Source organism: Prionailurus viverrinus, chromosome C1 (genome assembly GCF_022837055.1).
Source record: "Prionailurus viverrinus isolate Anna chromosome C1, UM_Priviv_1.0, whole genome shotgun sequence".
Taxonomy (NCBI): domain Eukaryota; kingdom Metazoa; phylum Chordata; class Mammalia; order Carnivora; family Felidae; genus Prionailurus; species Prionailurus viverrinus.
The window spans coordinates 180,600,899-180,623,078 of record NC_062568.1 but is presented as its reverse complement, the minus strand read 5'-3'; the positions used below and the strand labels follow the sequence as shown (position 1 = coordinate 180,623,078).

Genomic DNA, 22,180 nt, shown 5'->3' with positions numbered 1-22,180 from the left:
ATTGGACTACATCAAAATTTAAAACTTTCATGCATCAAAGAACACTATCAGCAAGAATAAAAAAGCAATCCACACAATGGGAGAAAAATACTTGCAAGTCATATATCTGATAAAGGACTGATACCTAGAATAAATAAAGAACTCCTACAACTGAATAATAACCACAAAAAACTTTTTTTAACGAGCAAAAGACTTGAATAGATATTTATCCAAAGAAAATACATAAATGTCTAATAAGCATATGAAAAGATGCTCAACATTACAAATCATTAGAAATATGCAAATTGAAACCACAATGAGATGCTACTTCAGGTCCATTATGATGCTTACTATCAAACAACAAGTGTTGGTGAGGATGTTGAGAGGAAAGGAAGGAAGGGAGGGAGGGAAAAAGGAAGAAATGGATTCAAATCAATATAGAATGAATTGGGAGGGGCACCTGGGTGGCTCAGTCGGTTGAGTGTCCAACTTCGGCTCAGGTCATGATCTCACAGTCTGTGAGTTCAAGCCCCGCATCGGGCTCTGTGCTGATGGCTCAGAGCCTGGAGCCTGCTTCCAATTCTGTGTCTCCCTCTCTCTCTGCCCCTTCCCTGCCCCTTCCCTGCTCATGCTCTGTCTCTGTCTCAAAAATAAATAAAAACATTAAAAAAAAAAAAAAAGAATGAATTGGGAAACTATAGGCTAACTAGAGGGGGAAACCTACCGCACAGAGGGAGATATATGAGATTAGTATCTGTCAGTCTTAGCTCTAGATGAAGGAAAGGAAAAACAAGAGAAAAGATCTCACCCTGAGAACTCCTAAACAAAAGCCCAAACTCAGGCAGGTTTAAGTCCAGAATTTACACATAATTTACAAGGTTGCTCAAAGCAACCTTGGCTGAAAGTTTAGTTTAACTGGTAGTGTCCCCAGGCCCCAAGCAGAAGCAAATGCAAATTTTCTATGCAAGAATACATTTTAAACCTAGTTGCCAAAGAATTCCCATAGATAACATTCTAAGGAACATGAACTCACAATCAAAAATCACTAAATACATGAAGAAATAAATCACCATGAGTGAAAAAGTATCAAACAGAATAAAATCAACAAAGATATTTAAGGATATTTAACATGTTTAAAGAAATAAAAGAAATTTGAAAATAAGGCAAACTAAGAGTCTCCCAAAATTGGCTAGGTAGATTTGAAAAAGAACCAAAAATACTCCTAGAAATAAAAACTGCAGGTTGTAATTAGACTCAATGTTCAGACTGAACAATAGGTTAGATATACCTGAAAGGAGACTTTGTGAACTAAAGGAATGAAAAAATGATCCAAATTGCAGCCCAGAGGGACAAAAGGTATAGTTGGGATGGGATAACCCAACTCACGTCTAACTGAAGTGTGAGAAAGAGAGAAAGGGGAAAGGCAACAACATGATAAAAGCTGGAGGCTTTTCAGAATTGATGAGAGATGCCAGTCATCAGGTCCAGGAAGCCCAATGGAGCTGAAGCACTATAAATAAAAAGAAATCTGTATCTGAACTATAGAAAACCGAAGACAGAGATATTAAAAGCAGTGAGAGAACAGACAGATTGCATATAAAGACTAACAATTCAATTGATGCGTGACTTCCCAGCAGCAACAATGTAAACCGTGTAGACATTGTGAAATAGTGTCTTCAAAGTGCTAATAGGTGATAACTGCCCCCTAGAGTTATATAACCAGTGAAACGGAAGGAAAAAAAATTTTCCAACAAACAAAAACTGAGAGAATTTGTCACCAACGAAACCTCATTAAAGGAACTTTTAAAGAATATATATCAGGAAAAAAACTGCTCCAGAGGGAAGTCTGAATGCAAGAAGAAACGATGGGTGAAGAAAAGGTAAATATGTACAATCTAAACAACTGTATAAAACAATATTAGCAATGTCCAAATTATGAACTGAAATACCAAGATAGAACTAAAGTACTGAGCATTTAACAAGGGGGCCCGGAGCTAAAGCATTCTAAGTCTTGCATTGTTTTGCAAGAAGGTAAAGACACTGAGTTACTTTGGACCCTTTGAAGTTGAATGTGCTTGTTAAACTTTTTAGGATAACTATTGAAAAAGAAAGAGAGAGTGTGTATATCTTCCAAACCAGTAAGGGGGGGGGGGGGTGGAACTAAATTTTGAAAAGACAAAAAAGGAAAGGAAAAAGTGACACAAACATAAAATGCATAGAAATGAGTAGAAATGAATGCAAATGTATTAGTAATCACGTTCTTATTTTTCCATCATTTAAAATCAGAACTTGATCTCCCAAAGGAAGCTTGTGGGCAGGATGCAGAGAGGAGACTGTCCAGCTCTGGTAGATGGCAGGGTCAGAGCAGAGCACAGACCAAGGGGATTTGGGGGGATATGAGGAGCGAGGTGGGGGCGGGGCCCATGAGGAGAGAGCTAACGAGGCACAGCCATGGAGGAGGACAGGAGGGTTTACATACCACAGCACGTGGAAGGACCATCCAAGGAGGACCCTGTAAGACTGAACCGAATCTGATGAGCAGGCAGGTCATTATCAAAGGGATGGGAGAGAATTGGGGCAGTGAAGAGAAGAGACAGGAAAAGCCCAGCCCATGCCCTCAAGATGCTCACAGACCAAGGAAGGAGACGGGAAGAAACAAGGGCCAAAGCCCCACATTGAGCCCACTGAACCATTTTCCATGTGAACTGGTCTCAAGAGGCAGAGCTGCACCGCTGGGAACATTCATGGGACAGTGTCACCCAGATCGGGCATGTTTCTGGAGACAACTGCATCTGGCAGCCAGCCACCAGCCAGCAGCTATGTCAACCCCGAGCTGTCCTGTACATGTGCAGTACATCCCAGTGTCCAACCTCTGAGGTCCATTGACCTCACCCAGTGATTGCCCAGCCTAGAGGACCTCAAAGCTACCATCTGCATCAAGATCCTTAGAACACCTGGAGAAGCACTGGGGCAAAGAGAGGATGGTGTGGCGAGTGGCAGGGCAGAGTAAGGAAAATGCAAAGTGCTGGCATATTTCCGGGTTCTGTCTGGTGTGTGTCTTCAGAACCGTTGCCTCATGAACACAGGTCTCCCTGGGCAATGAGATGGTAACTGAGTAAGTAGCTGGGTCTAAAGGCCAATGGGAAGGGCATAAAGCTTAGTCCAAAGACTATGCTGGTAGCCAGGTTAGAGGGAGCAGGTGGAGAGGGAAACAGAAACTAGGCAGAGGCAAGTGACACAGACAGATGGGCTTGAAGGCCTGGGTGTGCTATACCTTCCCAGGGATGCTGCTCTCTCAGGCCTAGTCCACAGCTTGATTGACAGGATGGTGATCAGGGTCAACCAGTAGCAACAAGAGGATGAAGGTCAAGAGCTAGAAAAAGAATAGTAAAAGATCAAGAGCCTGGGAATTGCCAAAAGAAGAAGAGTCAAGGAGCAAAGGCAAAAAGAGAAGGGCCTAGACTTCTCTTAGGAAGACTGGGATGCGTGGAGCACTCTGAATGCCGGCCCCATCATCAGACCACATAGAAGTAAGGCGAGGCTGGCCACTGGCCATTGCTGACAGCTTTCTTCTTGAAATGCCCTCTTCCTTGGCTCCCAACAGGTGTCCTTTTCTAGTGTTAACTTCTGGTGTGCAGGAAAGAGGTTGGCAGTGGATAGGAAAGAGACCCCTCTTCTGCTGAGAGAAACTTGATGGTGGTCAGGGAGTTGGAGACACAGACCGTCAGTGAAGTTGGTGGCAATGTCATCTGTTAAGAGTGGAGAGGACAGGGGCACCGGGGTGTCTCAGTTGGTTAAGCGTCCAACTCTCAGTTTCAGCTCAGGTCATGATCTCACGGTTTCATGAATTCAAACCACACGTCAGGCTCTGTGCCAACAACACGGAACCTGCTTGGGATTCTCCCTTCTCTCTCTCTCTCTCTCTCTCTCTCTCTCTCTCTCTCTCTCTCTCTCCCCTCTCCACTCATGCTCTGTCCCTGTCAAAATAAATAAACTCAAAAAAAAAAAAGTGGAGGAGAGGATGGATTTGGCAATAATTTCTGGGATGTGACACCAATGCACAGACAACAAAGGACAAAAATAGACTACATAAAAATTGAAAACTCACATGCATCAAACTGTAGGATGGGAGAGAATATTTGCAAATCATATATGTGATAAGGAGTTAACGACCAGAATTTGTAACAACTTCCCACAACTCAACAGTCACAACAACAAAACAACCAGATTAAAAACTGGGCAAAAGACTTGAATAGACATTCTCCAAAGAAGATACACAAACGGTCGACAAGCACATGAAAAGATGCTCAACCTCACTAATCGTCAGAGAAATGAGATCAAAACCACAATGAGATACCACCTCACAACATTAGGATGACTGCTCTCAAAACAAAGAGAAAAGTGTCGGCAAGCATCTGGAGAAACTGGAACCGTAGTGCACTGTTGGTGGGGACATAAAATGGTGCAGCCACACTGTATGGCACTTCCTCAAGAAATTGAAAGTAGAATTACCACAGGATCCAGAAATTCCACTTCTGGGCACGTACCCAAAATAACTGAGGGTAGGGTCTCAAAGAGATATTTGTACACCCATGTCCATAGCAACATTATTCACAGTAGCCAAAAGGCGGGAGCAACCCAACACCCATCACCGGATGAATGGATAAACAAAATGTGATGTATGCATGCAAACAAATATTACTCAGCCTTAAAGTGGAAGGATCGGACACATGCTGCAACGTAGTTGGACCTGGAGGACATCATGCTAAGTGAAATAAGCCAGACCCAAAAAAGACAAATACTGTGTGATTCTGCTTATCTGAGGTTCCCAGGGCATTCGAAGTCTTAGAGACGGAAAGCAGAATGCTGGCATAAGTGTTCTTACAAGAGTTCTGCAGATTGATTGTACAACAATGTAAATTGTACTTAACACGGCTAAACTCTATACTTGAGAATGGTAAGATGGTACTCTTAACGATAGAGAACTAAGTGAGTGTTGATGGAGGGAGGCGGATGGGGGATGGTCTAGGTGGGTGTTGGGTATTGAAAAGGGCCCTTGTGATGAGCACTGCATGTCATATGTAAGCGATGAATCACTGAATTCTCCTGAAACTAGCATTGCACTCTATGTTAACTAAAATTTTAATTAATTAATTAATTAATTAATTAGAATGGTAAGATGATAAATTTTAAGTTACATTTGACCATAATTTTCTTTAAAGAGTGAGGACAAGGAATTAAGAGACCAAAGTTCAAAAGCCCAGGGTGGCAGGTGGGTTGGGGCGGTGGGAGGGAGGGGGTCACTGAGAGTTTGCTGACTATGGACAGGAAGTCCATCTGGGGTTGGAAACTGAGAATTTGAATCTCATATGTTACTTTTTTCAGTAGCACGCAACAGGCCAGGTATTAATGGAGACAATGGATGGTTTAGCCATCTCGGGTTTGGGCTGTGCAGGGCGTATGGGGCAGAAGGACAAGGCATCTCGAGTATCGAGGCTGCTGTCAAGAAAATGGCAGAAGAAACTCACAGTGGGTCTAACTGGATAGAAAAGGGAGTGGATCGAAAAGGAACCCATTTGGTAGGTCAAAAATGGAGCGGTCCAGGAAGAAGACATCTACATTCAGTCAGAGAGCAGGTATCTTAAGGAGAAGGCTGTCAGAGGGGTGGTAATGGTTGATGGGCTACTAGAGTAAAGACGTCAAAGTGCTGGGTCCTGGGCGTGATGAGGGAGGGGAAGCACAGAATGGGTGTTGACGTGGCGTGGAGGCCGGAGGACACAAATGCTGAGATTCAGCCTGTGGGGGCCAGGGAACGGGACGAGCCACGGACCCTTGCGGACGTCAGCATCACATAAGATGATGGCAGCACCTGAGACAGGAGGATGGGGGTGGGGAGTCCTCAAGGAGCAGGAGTGAGTGGCCAGCCCAAGAGGTGCCAAGAGTCTGGCTCCTGGCACAGGAGTTTTATGTGAGGAGGAGGACTGGGGGCTTGGAAGCCAACCTAGGTCAGCAAGAGAGCACCACCCTGCTTGGGGAGTGGGGAACAGGGGAATGAGCAGGGGCCACTGGAGGGACTCAGGAGCCAGGCTGGGCTGAGGTGTTGCCCAGCATTTGTGTCTCACTCTGAAATGTGTCTCTTCACTCCTCCGTGTCTGCTACACGGTGAAATGGCCCATCTCTACCCCTGGCATCTGGGACTGAGTGTCTGTCCCATAATAAGTGCTCATAACTATTTGAGGAGACAGGAGAAGAAAGAGGGATACGCTGGTTTCAAAAGAGCTTTGTGGCAGCCCAGGCCCACATTAGTCCTGCTCTATCCCTTCCAGTGCCCAGCGAGGCCATGCCCAGCATCGCTCCCACCATGAGACTGAATGAGCAAGAAGAAACTGGGAGAATCATCGAAATGCAACGCCTAGAAATCCAGCGCCTCCGAGAGCAGATCCAAGAGCAAGAGCAGATCCCGGGCTTCCACCCGCTCTCTGTCGTCCGGCTTCCTTCCCTCCTTGAGTCAGAAGTGGACTTTGAGGTGCAGACCAAGTGACCCCCTCTGGTAAGCCATCTGCAGTTGCATCAGAGGAAGCCCTGTGCCTCTGTCCCCCGGCCGGCTCTGGGCTGGCCCTGCAGTCCCTGCAGCACTGGCCACACCAGCCTCTTTCTCCTGCCCTGGGGAACTTGGGACGTGGTCAGAATAAAGATGTTTGCCCACAACCAGGTCCAACTCTCTGCTTAGTCAAGGAGCCAGGGAGCGAGTAGAGAGAAAGAGGACCCTGAGGAAGTGAGGGGGCGGGGGGCTCAACTCCTCCCAAGCCATCGCTGCTTGTCCCGGTCCAGGCACAGGGCTGCCTGTCACTGCGGAGATCACACTGGACTTGGGCCCGGCCTCCTGCTGCCCCTCTGTCCTCTCTGGACCCCCGGGATGGGGCTGCCTGCTCCTACCCTAAGCATCACTGCCTGCCGCTTCTGACCTGGCTTCCTCCCCTGGCAGCCCAGTCAGGACCAGACAAAGCCACCGACGTTTTCTTCTCCTTTATGAAGCATAGTGAGATTTTCTGGGGATTTGTACGTGTGTGCAAAGATGACAGTAAAGTAATGAACATGGCAAAGTGACTAGAGTTCCCCCAGGCCTTCCATCCCCTGCTGACCCTGTGGTGAGGACTGTAAGCAGAGCTCTATTTACAGAGGGTTCTCTTACACCCATGCACTCTGTGCACTCTACACTGGTCATTCTTGTTCTGCAGGGCCCTGCCCTGCTCCTCCATTTGAATGGAGGTGGGGGGAGGGTACCTCTTCCCCTAGGCCACCGTACTGGGCGCCCCAGTCACACATACCAGGAAAAGTGACATTTTATGCACTCGAGCAAAAGAACATAACCCAGATGTCCTTGTCTTCTCCCACCTTCAGAGGCCAGACACCCTTCTAATATCCAAATAGCAAACATTTAAGCCCCTGGTCTCTGCTGGTCCCTGCTGGCTCTTACACCTGGCATCTCCAAGACATTTCCCCATCTTCCCCAATCTGCTTTACCCCAGCTCTGGGCACTGCTCTTGGGTTAGTTTTCACAGCGAGAGCTGAGACATAGCTGTCACGCCTGGCAAAGCTCTCCTGAAGCCTGGGGAGATCAGAAGGAAAGCTCACAGCAGAGGCTACCAAGCAGTCGATGTGGGACTCACTCCTTAGCAACTCCCTGACCTCCACCCCTAGCCCACACCCTGTCACAGTAGCCAGCTCCTCCCCTCCAGACCACTGTGTACGCAGCATGTCCTCTGCTCTAGGAGACCAGGCTCAGGGAGTAGGGAAAGATTCAGGCACCCTCTAATTGATTCAACCACAGAGACGACAGCCCATTACATTATCATGCCCGGCAGGTGGGCCCCTCTGGGACACAGATTTCATTCCGAACTAGCATATTGGCTTTACCTTTGCAGAAGAAACTGACTTGAAATGAGATCAGGGAGGTCAGTGGGGCTAGGTGCTGCAGGGTTTAAAGGTGCATTACAGATATGACTCTGTCCAGAGGCCAGCACAAAGCCACCGAGAGCCACTGTCCTCCACTTCCAGGCTCTTGCCACACTGGCCTCCTTCCAGTTCTTATAAAAGTTCAAGTTCTTCCTTGCCTCTGGGTCATTCCACATACTGTTTTCTCTGCCTGAAATGTTCTTGTACCCACACCTCACTCAGTGAACTTCATCCTTCAGATGGTAGCTGAAATGTCACTTGCTCACAAAGGTAGTCCCTGATCCCTCCTTCCCCATGTAGATTACACGTACCGTATTGTTTTCCTTCAGAACCATCACTCTAATATACCCATTTGATGGTGTGATGCTGCCTCTCTTCCTAGGCTCTCGGTTCCATGGCTGTGTCTGTGTTTAAAGCTGTCTTGGGTGTTTGGGTGGAGCATTGATGAAGGGACCCGACAGTGGAGGCAGGGGGCTGTCGGGAAGACACCATGGCTAACTACAAGTAAGAGGACAGCTTCTGGGACCCAGATGGTGGCAGCAGAGATGCAGAGATGTGAATTTTTCTTTCTTTCTTTCTTTTTTTTTTTAAGTTTATTTATTTTGAGAGAGAGAGAGCTAGTCAGGGAGGGGCAGAGAGAGAGGGAGACAGGATCTGAAGAGGGCTCTGTGCTGATAGCAGAGAGCCCGATGCGGGGCTCGAACTCACAAACCATGAGATCATGACCTGAACCGAAGTCGGATACTCGATTGACTGAGCCACCCAGGTGCCCTTGAGAAGTGAATTCTTCTGACTTCAGGACTGAGGGAGTTCACCCAGCACAGGGAGAGGGAGGAAGACTTGGGAAGAAGGCACCTGCAGAGAAAACTGGTTGCTCTTCAGCCAGAAGGAAATTCACTGTGGCTGGATGCAGCAACATTCAAATGACAGAGTTTTCAACCTAAAAATGCCTTAGAATCAAGTCATCACATTTCACCTACAAGATGGGCCTCAGGGGAGGCGCCTGGGTGGCTCAGTCGGTTAAGCCTCCGACTTTGGCTCAGGTCACGATCTCGCAGTTTGTGAGTTTCAGCCCTGCATCAGGCTCTGTGCTGACAGCTCAGAGCCTGGAGCCTACTTTTGATTCTGTGTCTCCCTCTCTCTCTGCCCTGCCCCTACTTGCGTGCGCTCTCTCTCTGTCTCTGTCTCTGTCTCTGTCTCTCTCAAAAATAAATAAACATTAAAAAAAAAAAAAAAAGATGTGTTAGGTTACAGATGAGGAAATCAAAGCCAGGAAGAGCGAAATAGTTGGTACAGCGTCATCCCAGCAGGGCCGGACTCGCAGCCCAGGCTGTCCATGGCCTCCACATCCCAACCACGTTAAGCCTGCTCTGGAGAAGCACCAGACAGAACCTGGACCAGGTGTGGAGGTCATAGGAGTGTGACGCTCCACAAGTCTAACCCAGAAGTAGAGGGAGCTGATGCCTCCCAAACTAGGCTCCCCTGAGTCCAGTGGCCGAGAAGGAGGTGAAGGCAGAAGCAAACGGAGAGCCCCATCCCAGCAAAGCCTGGCACTTGGGCCAGCAGGTCAACAGGGTGTTTCCTCACTTGCCCGGGGGGGGGGCCAGGCAGATGGCCTCTTGTTGGCAAATTTGCAGCCAGAGGTATAATCTTGCTGTTTGATGCCGGTCTCAGCCTATCGATAACCAACGTTGTGGCTAGACTCACCCTTGTGGTTCTTACTATGATCCCAAGACACCCTTCAGCAACCACCATCAGGAAACTTTAAAAAAATAAAGCTTTATTACTTATAGGGCCTGGAAATGATACATCTCACCTGGGGCCACACAGCAAGGTCGTGGGGAGGGAGGGAGGGAGAGGAGGGAGGGAGGAAGAGAGAGAGAGCCATCTCACAGGCCTGGGATTCTGCTTTATTGGGGTCAAGTGTGAGGCCTAGGGTTTTGTGGGCTCACTATTTAAAACATAAGAGTGGGGGGGCGCCTGGGTGGCGCAGTCAGTTAAGCGTCCGACTTCAGCCAGGTCACGATCTCGCGGTCTGTGAGTTCGAGCCCCGCGTCGGGCTCTGGGCTGATGGCTCAGAGCCTGGAGCCTGTTTCCGACTCTGTGTCTCCCTCTCTCTCTGCCCCTCCCCCGTTCATGCTCTGTCTCTCTCTGTCCCAAAAATAAATAAACGTTGAAAAAAAAAATTTTTAAAACATAAGAGTGGGAGTTTGAAGGGTAGGGAGGGGGGCGGGGAAAGTGGCTCAAACGGTCAGTTATTAAAATCAACCAAGATCTCAGAAACAAAGAAACCTCAGTGGCTGCCAGTGTGTTTTTTTGAGATAGTCCTCTGTGAAGTGGATGCCTCGGAGATCAAAGGAGAAGTCAGGCTCTCTTGTTACAAAGAGAAAAGTCACTGTCAGGGTTTAGCTACACCAGTTTGCCTCCCATAGTCTATCCTGTGTGTTCCCACCTCAAGCTGTTGGGTGGCCCTGACTGGGGTGGCCGTTGCACTGAGACCTCCCTTCACTTTGCCTATCATGACTCTAGGGGAGGTTCTCACCCCACTGGTGAACCTCCCCCTTCACAGGGTCCCTAGAGCCAGTTGACTCCCTCATTGACAGAGTGGGCCTGGCAGTCACCTCCTCCTACAGGACTCTACTGTCACCCAGGTGGCTAGGCATCGGCATACGAACTCCACTCTTGTTCTTCTGCTTGCGGTCCATTGTTAACCTAGGGAGTCATTCATTTATGGTGGGACAGCTGGTGCTTTTGGATGACTATCCTCTTTCTGAGCCCCAGACACCCATTGGCTCCCCTGTCCTTCTTCTAGACCATTTGCATCGGCTGTGGCCAGACAGGGTGAGCTCCCAAGCAAGCCTCCCCTCGCCATCCTGTTCTCCTGGCACTGAGGACCCTGCCTCACAGGAGGTCCTAGCATCAGCATCTACCTTTCCCCACTGCTTTTTACACAAGGCATGACCAGTCCTTACCCGACAGCTGCTCCCAGGAGGTGCCTGAGGAGCCCCGGTGGGCCTGGGAATATGTGTGTGTCCAGGTAGGACTCCCTTGCCATCACTGCTCTGGATTTGTAAAGATCAGAGAGAAGGATGTCCGGACCAGGGGTGGGGTTCCTTCCGCCGGAGCTGTGTGGGGGCGAGCTCCTCTAGACCATTGGAGGTTCAAGATCCACTTATGCTTTGAGCACACCTAAGATACCGACTCCCCTGAGCTGAACTGGAATGGGAGCCAATGTACGAGGAGGTGACCCTGCTGTGTGCCAGGCAGCAGGAAGAACTAACATTCCCGATCCCCCACGATGACCAGTCAGATACAGGAATGTGTACCTGTTGTTCATGTGGGATTTGGCAGGGGTGCTGGGTGTCCACTAGGACTTAACCTAGCCCCTACTGTGTGTACTGATGTCATAAATGTATTAAAAATGGGACTGGGAGAGTCCAGTTCTGAACAGAAGAACTGTGGATGCCCTTCTTTAGCTACAAGTAGCAAAACCCAACTCCAGCCAGTTTAAGCCACAAGGGAAGTCACTGGGCTGGGGGCAAGAAGGGGGGGCGGTCTTAGGGAATCTCAAGGCAGAGATACAATCAGGCCTCAAAAGAAACTTGCACCAGGGCCTGGCTGGACCACCCCTCCTTCTCTTGTCCTTCCCCCTTCTCTGCAGACCACTTTCCATCCCCAGTTCAGCTGGGGCTAGGTACTTCAGCATCTCATTAGTACATGCCCCAAAGCTGAAATGGAATCTCTAGTCTGATTTTAAAATGCCAAAAGCAGGGGCGCCTGGATGGCTCGGTCGGTTGACCGTCCGACTCCAGCTCAGGTCGTGATCTCACAGTCTGTGAGTTCAAGCCCTGCATCGGGCTCTGTGCCAACAGCTCAGAGCCTGGAGCCTGTTTCGGATTCTGTGAATCCCTCACTCTCTGACCTCCCCCGTTCATGCTCTGTCTCTCTCTGTCTCAAAAAAATAAATAAACGTTAAAAAAAAAATTTTTTTTTTAAATGCCAAAAGCAGGGGGAGAGCCTGGGTGGCTCAGTCGGTTACCATCCGACTTCGGCTCAGGTCATGATCTCAACAGTTCATGGGTTTGAGCCCTGCGTTGGACTCTGTGCTGACAGCTCAGAGCCTGGAGCCTGCTTCGGATTCTGTGTCTCCCTCTCTCTGCCCCTCCCCTGCTAGCACTCTCTCTCTCAAAAATAAATAAACATTAAAAAAGAAGAATTGATTATATTATTTAATCACACACACAACTAAGTACTATTGTCCCCGTTTTACAACCGAAGAGAATGAATTTTCCTAAGGTTACGGAACTGGAGCTGGGGCTTGACACTTCAAGGTCAATCTAGCTCCAAAACCAATGTTCTGTTCCAACATTCATTCAACATGCATTCCCTGAGCACCTGTTATATGCCAAGCCCATTCTAGGAGCAGGGAAGATACCATGAGTCAGACTCAAATCCCTTCCCTCATGAAGCTTACATTTTCGGGGAGTAGAGAGCCAACATTCCAGACAGGTAAGAAAAATATATAGCATACGGGGCAGTGAGAAGTGCTACAGAGAAACAGAGAAAAAAGGAAATAAAATAAGGGAAAGGGATAGGAAGTATGGGGAAGGCTGTGATTTTAGACAGAGTTGCCGGGAAGGCCTTCTCCCTGAGAAGGTGCTGTTCGAGCACATTCCTGAAGGAAGGTGCAGGAAGGAGTCTTGGGGAGAAAAGCATTCCAGGCAGAGGGAATAGCCTGTGCAAAGTCTCTGAGCATGAGCAAGCCAGGGAGGGAACTCAGAGAGGGCCTTAGGATGGGGGAGGACTGTTTCTCTGCGGAAGAGGACCACTGGAGGCATGCAAGCACAGTAATGACATTACCCGCTCTGCCTTAGAACAGGGTCACTCCAGCGACCAGGTTGACAGTAGCCTTCGGTGGGAATGTGGCAGAGGCAGGGAGACTGGGCCACAGGGCCTCTCGTTTGAGAGGCAGGCCTCTCAGAACTCCCACCATCTAATGAACCAGCTAGAACCCACATTTTGCACTCTGTGCCCATGGCCACCTCCTACTCTTGGCTTTCACTATTGCCCATCTGAGCTGCCCCCACAGCCTCTGCTTTGGGGACATGGTTCAAAAGCCCTGCAAGGAGCCTGCCTGTCCGCTTGAACTCCAAGTTACTTGATAAGACCCAGAATGAAAACAAAGACAATCCATGTTTAAACTGAGGAAGTTTTAGGCTTTGTTACCCCTACCCAACAAGTTTTTTTCAAACTTCCCAGGGGAAAGGGAGGGAAAATTTCATGAGTACCCCTGCCCCAGCTCCTTCCAGGACAGCTAGACCATGGCTGGCTGGCTGGGCTAACCCCTCCTTGGGACCAGAAGGATAAATAATTGCTAGACATGAGCAAGAGGAGTACACAGAGGTGAGCCCTACCCAGCCCCCCTCCCCCCACCCCACTTCCCAGCTCCTCCCAGGGCAAAGGACACCTTTACAATGCTTCACAAAGTGACACAGTCACATGGTTGTCCCTGAGATCCAGCCTGCCCCAACTTTTCCTTGAGGGGAAGAACCATCTAGATCTGCACTGTCCAGGAAGGGAGCTGCGAGCCACACATGGTGGTTGAGCATTTGCAGCGTAGCTAGTCTGAACTGAGATGCACAAAATAACGGACTGAAATAGCTCCTTAATCACTTGTATATTAAAATGCAAATATTTGGGGGTTGAACAAAAATTGTAAGATATTATTTTCACCCTTTTTTCCCTATCTTTTTAAAGTGGCTACTAGAAGATTTTAAATTACACATGTAGCTCATGTTCTATTTCTATTCAACAGTGCTGCTCTAAGGTTGTGACTGGCTCCCCCATCATCTCCACAGAATGAAGCTAAGACGGGTCAAGAATAATTATTTTGTTGGGGCACTTGGGTGGCTCAGCTGGTTAAGCATCCGACTTGAGCTCAGATTATGATCTCTCGGTTCATGAGTTTGAGCCCCGCGTCAGGCTCGGTGCTGACAGCTCAGAGCCTGGAGCCTGCTTCGGATTCTGTGTCTCCCTCTCTCTCTGTCCCTCCCCTACTTACAATCTGTCTCTCTCTCTCAAAACAAGTAAACATTAAAAAAAAAATTTTTTTTAAGAATTATTTTGCGAGCCGAGAATGGGAAGAAGACTTTGATTTTGTTTTTCTTGTCTATTCCATCCATATCAGAAGGAGAGAGAATAAGGGGTGTTACAAGGGGCTCCACCCAGGAGACAGGGGACAGTCTACAACCACCTCCGAGCAGGCACCCTTTCCCCACCCAAAGCATGTGCGGTGGGTGGTGCTGGATTCCCTATTAGAAGCAGAGCCCTGGCCACATCTCTGGTATATTTCGGAATCCTCCAGGGGCACCGCAAGTGAGTCCAGAGCCTTGCCATGGCGTCTACGTCCCTGTGCAACCCGCCAAACTTGCCCTTCCAGCATTGTCTTACACGCTCCCTGCATCTATCACCTCACACATTCATTTCTCCAGCAAATATTTATTGGTTACCTCCCACGTGCCAGGCAAAATGCTGGCTTCTAAGGTCATGATGGTTAGCAAAACGGACACTAAGGCCACCGTGTGGGGGGGGGGGATGTGGGGGGGGTGACCAGTAAGTAAATAGGGGCAATTAGAGCACATGCACCAAGAGCAGCTGTGGGGGAAGCACAGGGACCATGGGTGCACCAGAGAAACCTAAACCGGCCTCAAAGTCCGAGAGGGCTTCCTGGAGGAGGTGACATCACAGTTAAAGAATTCGAGTTGGCCACACAGAGCCTGGGTGGCAGGACGTACCCCACGCAGGGGAACTCTGAGTTCAAAAACCAACCAGAAGGGCAAAACAGTGGACAGAGCATGCAGAACTGAATGACGTGACATGCAATCTGGCTGGATGGCAGTGGGCCAGTGGCAAATGACTGGTCTGGGTGTAGATGGCAGGGGCTGTGTGAGCCCTGCAAAGGAGTGTGGCATATATCCTGAAGTGTTGATTCTGCAAGAGTTTTAAGCAGGGGAGCTCTGGTGTACTCCTGAAAAGCCTTTACCCCTCCTCCTCCTCCTCCCCCTCCTCCTTCTCCTCCCTACCTCCTCCTCTTCCTCCTCCCCCCCTTCTTCCTCTCCCTCCTCCTCCTCAGTGGGGGCTCCCGTCCCTCCTCCCCCAGCAGGAGCCACATCCAGGAGGCAAGCCTACTGCAGTCACATACTTGGGGCTTTAAGGAGACTGATCAAGGGGCTCGTAGGGACTCCAATCCAGGGATGAGTGTACTGGGACTGGGTTTGGGGATCAGCTGGTGTTGGAATTTGGGGCCGAGGCAGGATTTTAGTTAGGGGCTGGGACTTGGGGGCTGAATTGAGGGACAAGAGTCAAGGTTGTGGTCTAGGACCTAATTCCAGAATTTGGAGCTGGGGCTGGGGTGAGGAACTGGAACGAGGTTTCAAGCCAGATTTGGGGTCGGGATCTGGAGTTGGGATTGGAATTGGATTTGGAAATGGGGCTGGGGGTTGGGGCTGAGATGTGGGGGAGGGGTTGCAGCCGGAGCTAGGAATTCTAGTTAGGGTTTGAAACTGCAGCTGGGGTCGGGGTTAGGTTTAGGCTGGAATGAAAGTTAAGCTGGGCTTGGAGCCAGGGGATGGGTTAGGGTCCAGGCTCTGGGGCAGATAGACAACATTCCTCCAGCTACCCAGATCTGGGAATTGTGTTCGAGCCCTAACAGCAGTTGACAGAAGCCCCTCCCTTCCCAGGAATGCCTCGGCCCAGAAGGAGCTTTGCCACGTCAGCCAATCGGCTCAAGCCCTGCCTTGGAAACACCTGTTGATCCCCCTCCCCCCCCACACACACACCCGAGAGGCTCACCTGGACGCAGGTTAGGCAGGTGAAGCGCCTCCCCGGAAACGAAGCTGGAGCGCCCCACCTGCCTGGCCCAGCCCGCTCTGGTCGGATCCAGCACTTCCAGGTTTCTTGTGAGTGCCCCATGGTCCCCTGACCCCCACCGCCCCCACTCTCTCCCACTGGCGCTTCTTGACAACCTCCACCCCACCCCCGGCCTGGCCCCGCTGTCCCAGCACACCTGTGCCAGCACTTTCCGACCCCGTGAAGTCACAGCCCTGAGGAATGCCGGGACTGACTCCAGGTCCCCTCCCACGGCCCCTCCCCCACCTCCCTTGGGGGCATCTGCACCTGCTCCTCCCACCTCAAGTGCTAGGCAGCCCCTGGAGTGGGGTTGCGAAGGACCAGTAACCTCATCAGAGGTGTAACCCATGCACAGCCACATTAATCATATTCCGGGACCGATCCAGGACCTGCATCCTATATGAAGCAGGAGTTCTCTCCTAAATTAAAGAGGAGAACATTGTGTTCTCTGATTCAAAAAGCACGCTTTGGGCATCTGTGCGGGCCCAAGAATTCCCACTGGAAATTTGAAATGGCCGTGTCAACTGACTCGTCCCCATCCTTCAAGAAAATGTTACTGTCCTCACTTCTCAGATAAGGAAACTGAGGCTCTAAGAGGTGAAGTCATCCGGGGCTTCTCTGACCTTCCCCTGAGCCCCTCTTCTGACTAACCCACACCCAGCATTTATCACATACACACACTGCTGTAAACTCAGGCTCCTTGAGGGCAGAGACCACAGCTGCTTTATTTCACCCAGTTTGAGTCATGCTGACTGGTCTCTAGAGGACATGTTAAAAGAGTGACCACCGTCAGGTCCCTTGCCCAAGTCCCATGGGTGGTAAGAACAGCAGCTGGGGTTCCAGCACAGAGCCCTCCTTCTCCCTTTGTGCCACTTTAGAGAAATCGTGGAGGAGGATGTCGTGGTGGACTGGTGATGGGGAGAACGGAGAAGAGTGGGAGGCAGGAAGACGGGTGTGGAAGAGGGTGATGAGGCAGGAGCCATGGGGATGGAAACAGGGACTGGATGGAGAGAGGTTTGCAGGTGGCCTCCCTGGGATTACACTCCACAAGGAAATAAGGAACATGAGACGGGGCGGAGGTCTGGGCTAAGAGCCTGGGATGCGACCCTTGCACCAGAGGTGACTATGGAACATCCAGGTGACAATTGGCTTCGGGGTCTGGAGCTCAGGAAGGAGATCCAGGTTTGAGGGAGAAAGCGATTAGGGCACCAGCGGCTGTGGATGGAAATCAGAGGAGATGTTGGGGAAGGAGAGATCTAGGGGTTAGATCCTGACCCACAAGAGAAGTAGCCGCAGCCCTGAGAGAGAGAGAGAGAGAGAGAGAGAGAGAGAGAAGATTCAGGGTCAGGCTGCTGGTTCCAGAAGAGTTAAGTCATTAGCCCCCTCCCTCCCCACAGCCCTCCCCCCAGGAGCCAGTGGTGACAGCTGAGGCCATGTGAGTCGGATCCTGAATGAGGCTTTATCTCTGCTCTTGGTCCCATCATCCACTGTGGCACCAGTTCCTTCGCCAGCCGGGATGGGACAGGCAACTGAGAGAGCCCGGAGAGGTCAGGGGCCGGGCCAGGGGCTTCCCTGGAGGGGTGGGAGGTGTGCTACGTGGGGGAAGTCCCCAGGGTCATTGGAGAAGCATTCCCAAGTGGCAGTGGGGGGGGGGGGGGGGGAGGCGGCAGGGGGAGGCTGTCGGGGGACACTGGGGTGGATTCCCTGGGATCATCCCCAAGGCTCCCAGAAGAGACCATAAAGGCCGAGCAGGCTGGGGAGGTGACAAGTGCGATTCCCCCCCCCCCCTCGCCCCCCCGCAGGTGATGGTGGCCATACCCTGGACTGGGAGAGGAACAGGACTCTGGGCCTCTAGCTGCCGAGCTGGTGGGTGGGGCTCTAGGCCATGACCCGCACCCTCTGACCCCTAATACTGACCTCTGTCCTCTGCCCCGCCCCCTCTATGCCGGAAGGAGAGGCTCAAGCCCCGCCGGGCGGGGGGCCGCCCCCGGACGCGCTGGCGGAGCAGGTAGAGCTGTGGTGGTCCCAGCAGCCCCGGCGCTCGGCGCTCTGCTTCGCCGTGGCCGTGGCGCTCGTGGCGGGCTGCGGGGCGGGTGGCGTGGCGCTGCTGTCCTCCACCAGCAGCCGCTCGGGCGAGTGGCGGCTGGCGACGGGCACCGTGCTGTGCCTGCTGGCCCTGCTGGTCCTGGTCAAGCAGCTGATGAGCTCCGCCGTGCAGGACATGAACTGCCTCCGCCAGCCCCACCACGTGGCCCTGCTGCGGAGCGGCGGCGGGGTGGACGCCCTGGTCGTGCTGCTCAGCGGCCTGGTGGTGCTGGTCACCGGCCTGACTCTGGCAGGGCTGGCCGCCGCCCCGGCCCCGGCCCGGCCCCTGGCCGCCATGCTGTCTGTGGGCATCGGCCTGGCCGCCTCGGGTGCGCTCTTGCTGCTGGGCTTGCTGCTCTATCAGGTGGGCGTCAGTGGACACTGTCCGCCTCTCCGTGCGGCCGCCCCCTCCACCCACGCCCACCACGGTGGCGACGGCAGCATCTTCAGCATCTCGGGACGGTTTTCTGCCGGGCGGCATCATGAGACTACGTCCAGCATCGCCAGCCTCATCTGACCGAGCCCGAGTTCCCCTGCCCGCGACCTGCCTCAGCGTCCACGGCGCCGTGCCAGGGTGGGAGTGGGTGTGAGTGTGTGCTTGCACGCGCACGTGAGTGCGTAGGTGTCCCCAGGACCATCCAGCCCTCCGTGGGATTGCGTGACGCGTGTACCCACACATCCATGCCACAGGAAGGTGGAACTGGGGGCTTGTGGCCGTGGAACTGTCAGAGTCTACCGTCTCGACCTGGGGCCCCTGAAGATTCTTGGCCCCTGTTCCCAGCCCCCCTCAAATCCAACCCTGCCTTGGAACACCTATCAGAGATTTCCGGGAGCGACTGTCCTACCCCAGAGACCATACCGGCGACTTCACTGAGGAGAGTACCCGGTGACAAAGTGCAAAGAACGCGGGCTCCACAATGTGACAGGACTGGACTGGAATCCCCCACCCGCTGGGGGGCCTTGGGCAAGTGACTTAACCTCTCTGAGCCTCAGTTTCCAGAGAGTCACGGTCGTGGTCGTGGTAATCGATTCTGAGGACCACATCGTATACGGAAGGACTGGGCACGTGGCAGGTGTGCAATAAAACTGGTGGCCGTTGTCACTGTCGCTGTCGGTACCTCACCATCTCCCCTCCCCCTCGGCTTTCCCCTCCCCGACAACTACCGCGTCTACGGTGCACACTGCCTACCTCAAGCTGACAAAAGGTACCCTGACGTGTCTCCTATCAGGCCTGTGATTTCTCCTCACAGGTATGAGGAAGCTGGAGGGGAGAGGGGGTGAGGGAAGGGGGGTGGGGAGGAGTGTGGCCTGAGTCCTTCACATTTGCTCCTGTGCTGGTTCAAGATGAAGTCTTAAGTGCCGGGGTTTTATCAGCTAGTTTCTCTGGAGGTTGCCACTCCCTACCCCACCTCTGGAATCGGATCGTCCTGGCCTATGTAGTAGCTGCACCTGCTGGCCTTCCTCCGGGCCCTCCTGCCCCCACCCCGGGTATGGGAGGGTTGTTTGAAACCCCCCTGGGGGGTAAGAGTCACTGCCAGCTTGGGGTCAGCCCCAGGATCTCCCATCTACGGTGCAGAACGGCCTATGTGGCACCCAGCACCTTCCACCAGGACAGGAGCTACGGTTAGTTTCATCACTCCCTGCTTCTCGAGGTCAGATGCCATGCAGCCCCGCCAGGGCACCAAGATGGGCTGGGAAACCAGACAGGCCTCCAGGGGGCCCCAAGTGTGGAGATACAGGTTCTCCAACAGGAGGAAATTGCTTTCAGGAGTCAAGACCTAGGGGGCCTCCTGGAGAAAATGCCGCCGAGCAGATGGATGAGGGAAGGGTGTTGCCAGCCAAGGAGGGAGCAAGGTGAGTGGGAAGAAGAGGGCACGTCCAGGAGGACGATGGAACCTCTCCCCAGGACCCGTGGCATCTCAGACCCCACGTATTCAACATCGGATCCCCCTCCTCATCCTGAACCAGCTCCTTGTCCCACCCAGAGAGGGTGGGGGGGGCACCCGTCACCCAGCACCTGGGTTAGAAAGTTCGGTTGTGGTCCCAGACGGCACCCTGCCTCCCTCCTTATCCTGTGTCCAGTGAACATCACCTGCGGACTTCCCCAGAGATGTGTGTGTGGTGCTCAACCCTCCACACTCACCCCCCAGCGCCCTCTCCATCTCTGCCTCATTTGTGCAGCCTCCCGCCTGGGGTCCCTACTTTTGCTTTTTTTTTTTTTTTTTTTTTTTAATGTTGGTTTATTCCTGAGAGAGAGTGTGAGCAGAGAGAGAGGGAGACAAGAGGATCCAAAGATCTGTGCTGCCAGCAGAGAGCCTGATGCAGGGCTTGAACTCACAAACCATGAGATCATGACCTGAGCTGAAGTCAGACGTTTAACTGACTGAGCCACCCAGGCGCCCCTCTTTTCTTCTTCAGTTCACCTCTCTCCCAAGCCCAACACATACACCTGAGCCACAGTGACTGTTAGGGAGGTATTGGCGGGCAGAGGGGTGGGGTGGGAGGACATGACCACCTGTTCACCCATGAGCCGGACCCAGGTGATGGGAGGCTCCTCACCCCTTCCCCTGCCCTTGGAATGTGTGTCCCACTTGCCTTTCTGGCTCCGAGAAGCTGCCCCAAGGATAGAGCCTTGAGACAATGATACAGCATTGAGACTGTCTGGACTGTACATGAGATGGAACCCAGTTAAGGCCTCTATATAAACTTCTAAGATATGAGAGGCAGGTGCAGCGGTCTACTCGACTTGTGGCCACTCAAGACAAGCCTCTAAGGGAGTTTCCTTGCCTGTTACACCTGCCAGTCACCACTCTGGAGTGGCCTCTGTCTTCGGCCTCTGTCTGACCTCCATGTACCAGGGCCAGCTTCAGATTACACCCGGGAAGCTCCAAGTTGCAACCCAGCACTGTCCTAAAACAAAAGTCCTTCCCCGTGCCCCCCACCACACGCAGGCTACTGTGCAGGATCCCCGACATGATTCGGCCTCCCTCACACCTCCAAGCACCCCATGAGCCAGCCTCACGGAACTGTTGTGACCTCCGCATATTCTCACTTTTCCCAGCCTTTGTGTGCTCTCTCTTCCTTTCCTCCATACCCTTCAAGACCCGGTTCTCCAGACCTCTTCCGACCCTCTCCTCCTAAACTGATGAGTTGTCTGTTTTCTGTGCCTGTCCTTGCGATTGTAGACACCAGTCTGCAATTCTTTCTCTGTGTGTCTGTCTCCTTAATCAGGTGGTTGGCTCCTCCTGGGGGGATTTGGGTCTTGCCCATCTGTGCACCCCTTGTTCCCAAGGTGGGCCTGACACATAGCAAGTGCTTTGCTGCATGGATGAAGGACTCAGCTTGGTTGGAAGGCAATGTGTACGCAAGGATCAGGGAAAGACCCACCTAGAATAGAAATGGGTAGGAAACTTAGGCCACTGTCCCCACTGTTGGCCCTGAATCTTTCTGCCTCCCCACAAATTCTCACCCTTCCAGGGTTCCCAAGAGGAATCTATCAGTATCACCAGCTACAGGGCCACCAGAGAACCCCACACTGCCTCTCCATCCTATAATATGGGGTGAAATGCGATTTCTTTTCAGCTAAGACAGGGTTACTCTTTCAACATATTTGCTTTAGAAAACTAAAGGAAGGAGCACCTGGCTGGCTCAGTTGGTGGAGCATGCAACTCTTGATCTCGGGGTTGTGAGTTTGAGCCCCATGCTGGGCATAGAGATTACTTAAAAAAAATAAAAATAAAATAAAATAAAAAATAAAATAAAATAAATAGAGCACTTTTAAAAAAACCTTAAAGAACAAAAAACAAAACACCTAAAGGAAAACAGAAACACAGACGCCTAGAGAAGGGGGAAGGGACGGGTTACATCACACAAATGTCTAGATCAGCAGCTACTGCAGGCAGGGCCTTTGTTGAGCTTTCCTGGGAAAGATGCCAGATGAAGAATATGGCCCGTGGCCCCAGAGGGCTGTTCCAAAGAGCAGTGGAAGTCAGCACCCACACACCCAGCTATAACATGGGTCTGGGTGAGAGCGAGGTCCAGGCACAGGCAGGGCAGAAATGCTACTACTTCCGGGATCTCTAAAGCAGACTTCCCACAACCTCCAACCTCAAGCTTGTTTGCTCAAAGCATCTCACTGAATCCTCTCTTGGTCTACATTGCAACTAGCCGTCTACTGGCCCCTCTGCTCTCTCTCTCTCTAAAGCTGTCCCCTCCTGTCTTCATCTCCCTTCTGGTTAAAATCCCATCGCCC

General features: G+C 51.7%; 2 protein-coding genes across 3 annotated transcripts in view; both read left to right on the top strand.

The window, feature by feature from the left end:
- CFAP57 (cilia and flagella associated protein 57) overlaps positions 1-10,880 on the top strand; it is a 75,449-nt gene extending 64,569 nt beyond the window's left edge. The window contains exons 23-24 of one of the 2 annotated variants that reach the window (XM_047873459.1): positions 6,306-6,529; positions 10,748-10,880. In XM_047873459.1, coding sequence (XP_047729415.1) covers positions 6,306-6,520 — 215 coding nt within the window. In that variant the 3' untranslated portion in view covers positions 6,521-6,529; positions 10,748-10,880. Of the gene's footprint in view, positions 1-6,305; positions 6,659-10,747 lie in introns of those variants that run through there. The other variant, XM_047873462.1, reaches the window with a different exon arrangement.
- Positions 10,881-15,734: 4,854 nt separating this feature from the next.
- TMEM125 (transmembrane protein 125) lies at positions 15,735-19,030 on the top strand. The gene is made up of 3 exons (XM_047873472.1): positions 15,735-15,893; positions 17,241-17,390; positions 17,646-19,030. The coding sequence occupies exon 3, from the start codon at positions 17,786-17,788 to the stop codon at positions 18,443-18,445; it is 660 nt and encodes a 219-aa protein (XP_047729428.1). The 5' UTR covers positions 15,735-15,893; positions 17,241-17,390; positions 17,646-17,785; the 3' UTR covers positions 18,446-19,030.
- The last annotated feature ends 3,150 nt before the right edge of the window (positions 19,031-22,180 follow it).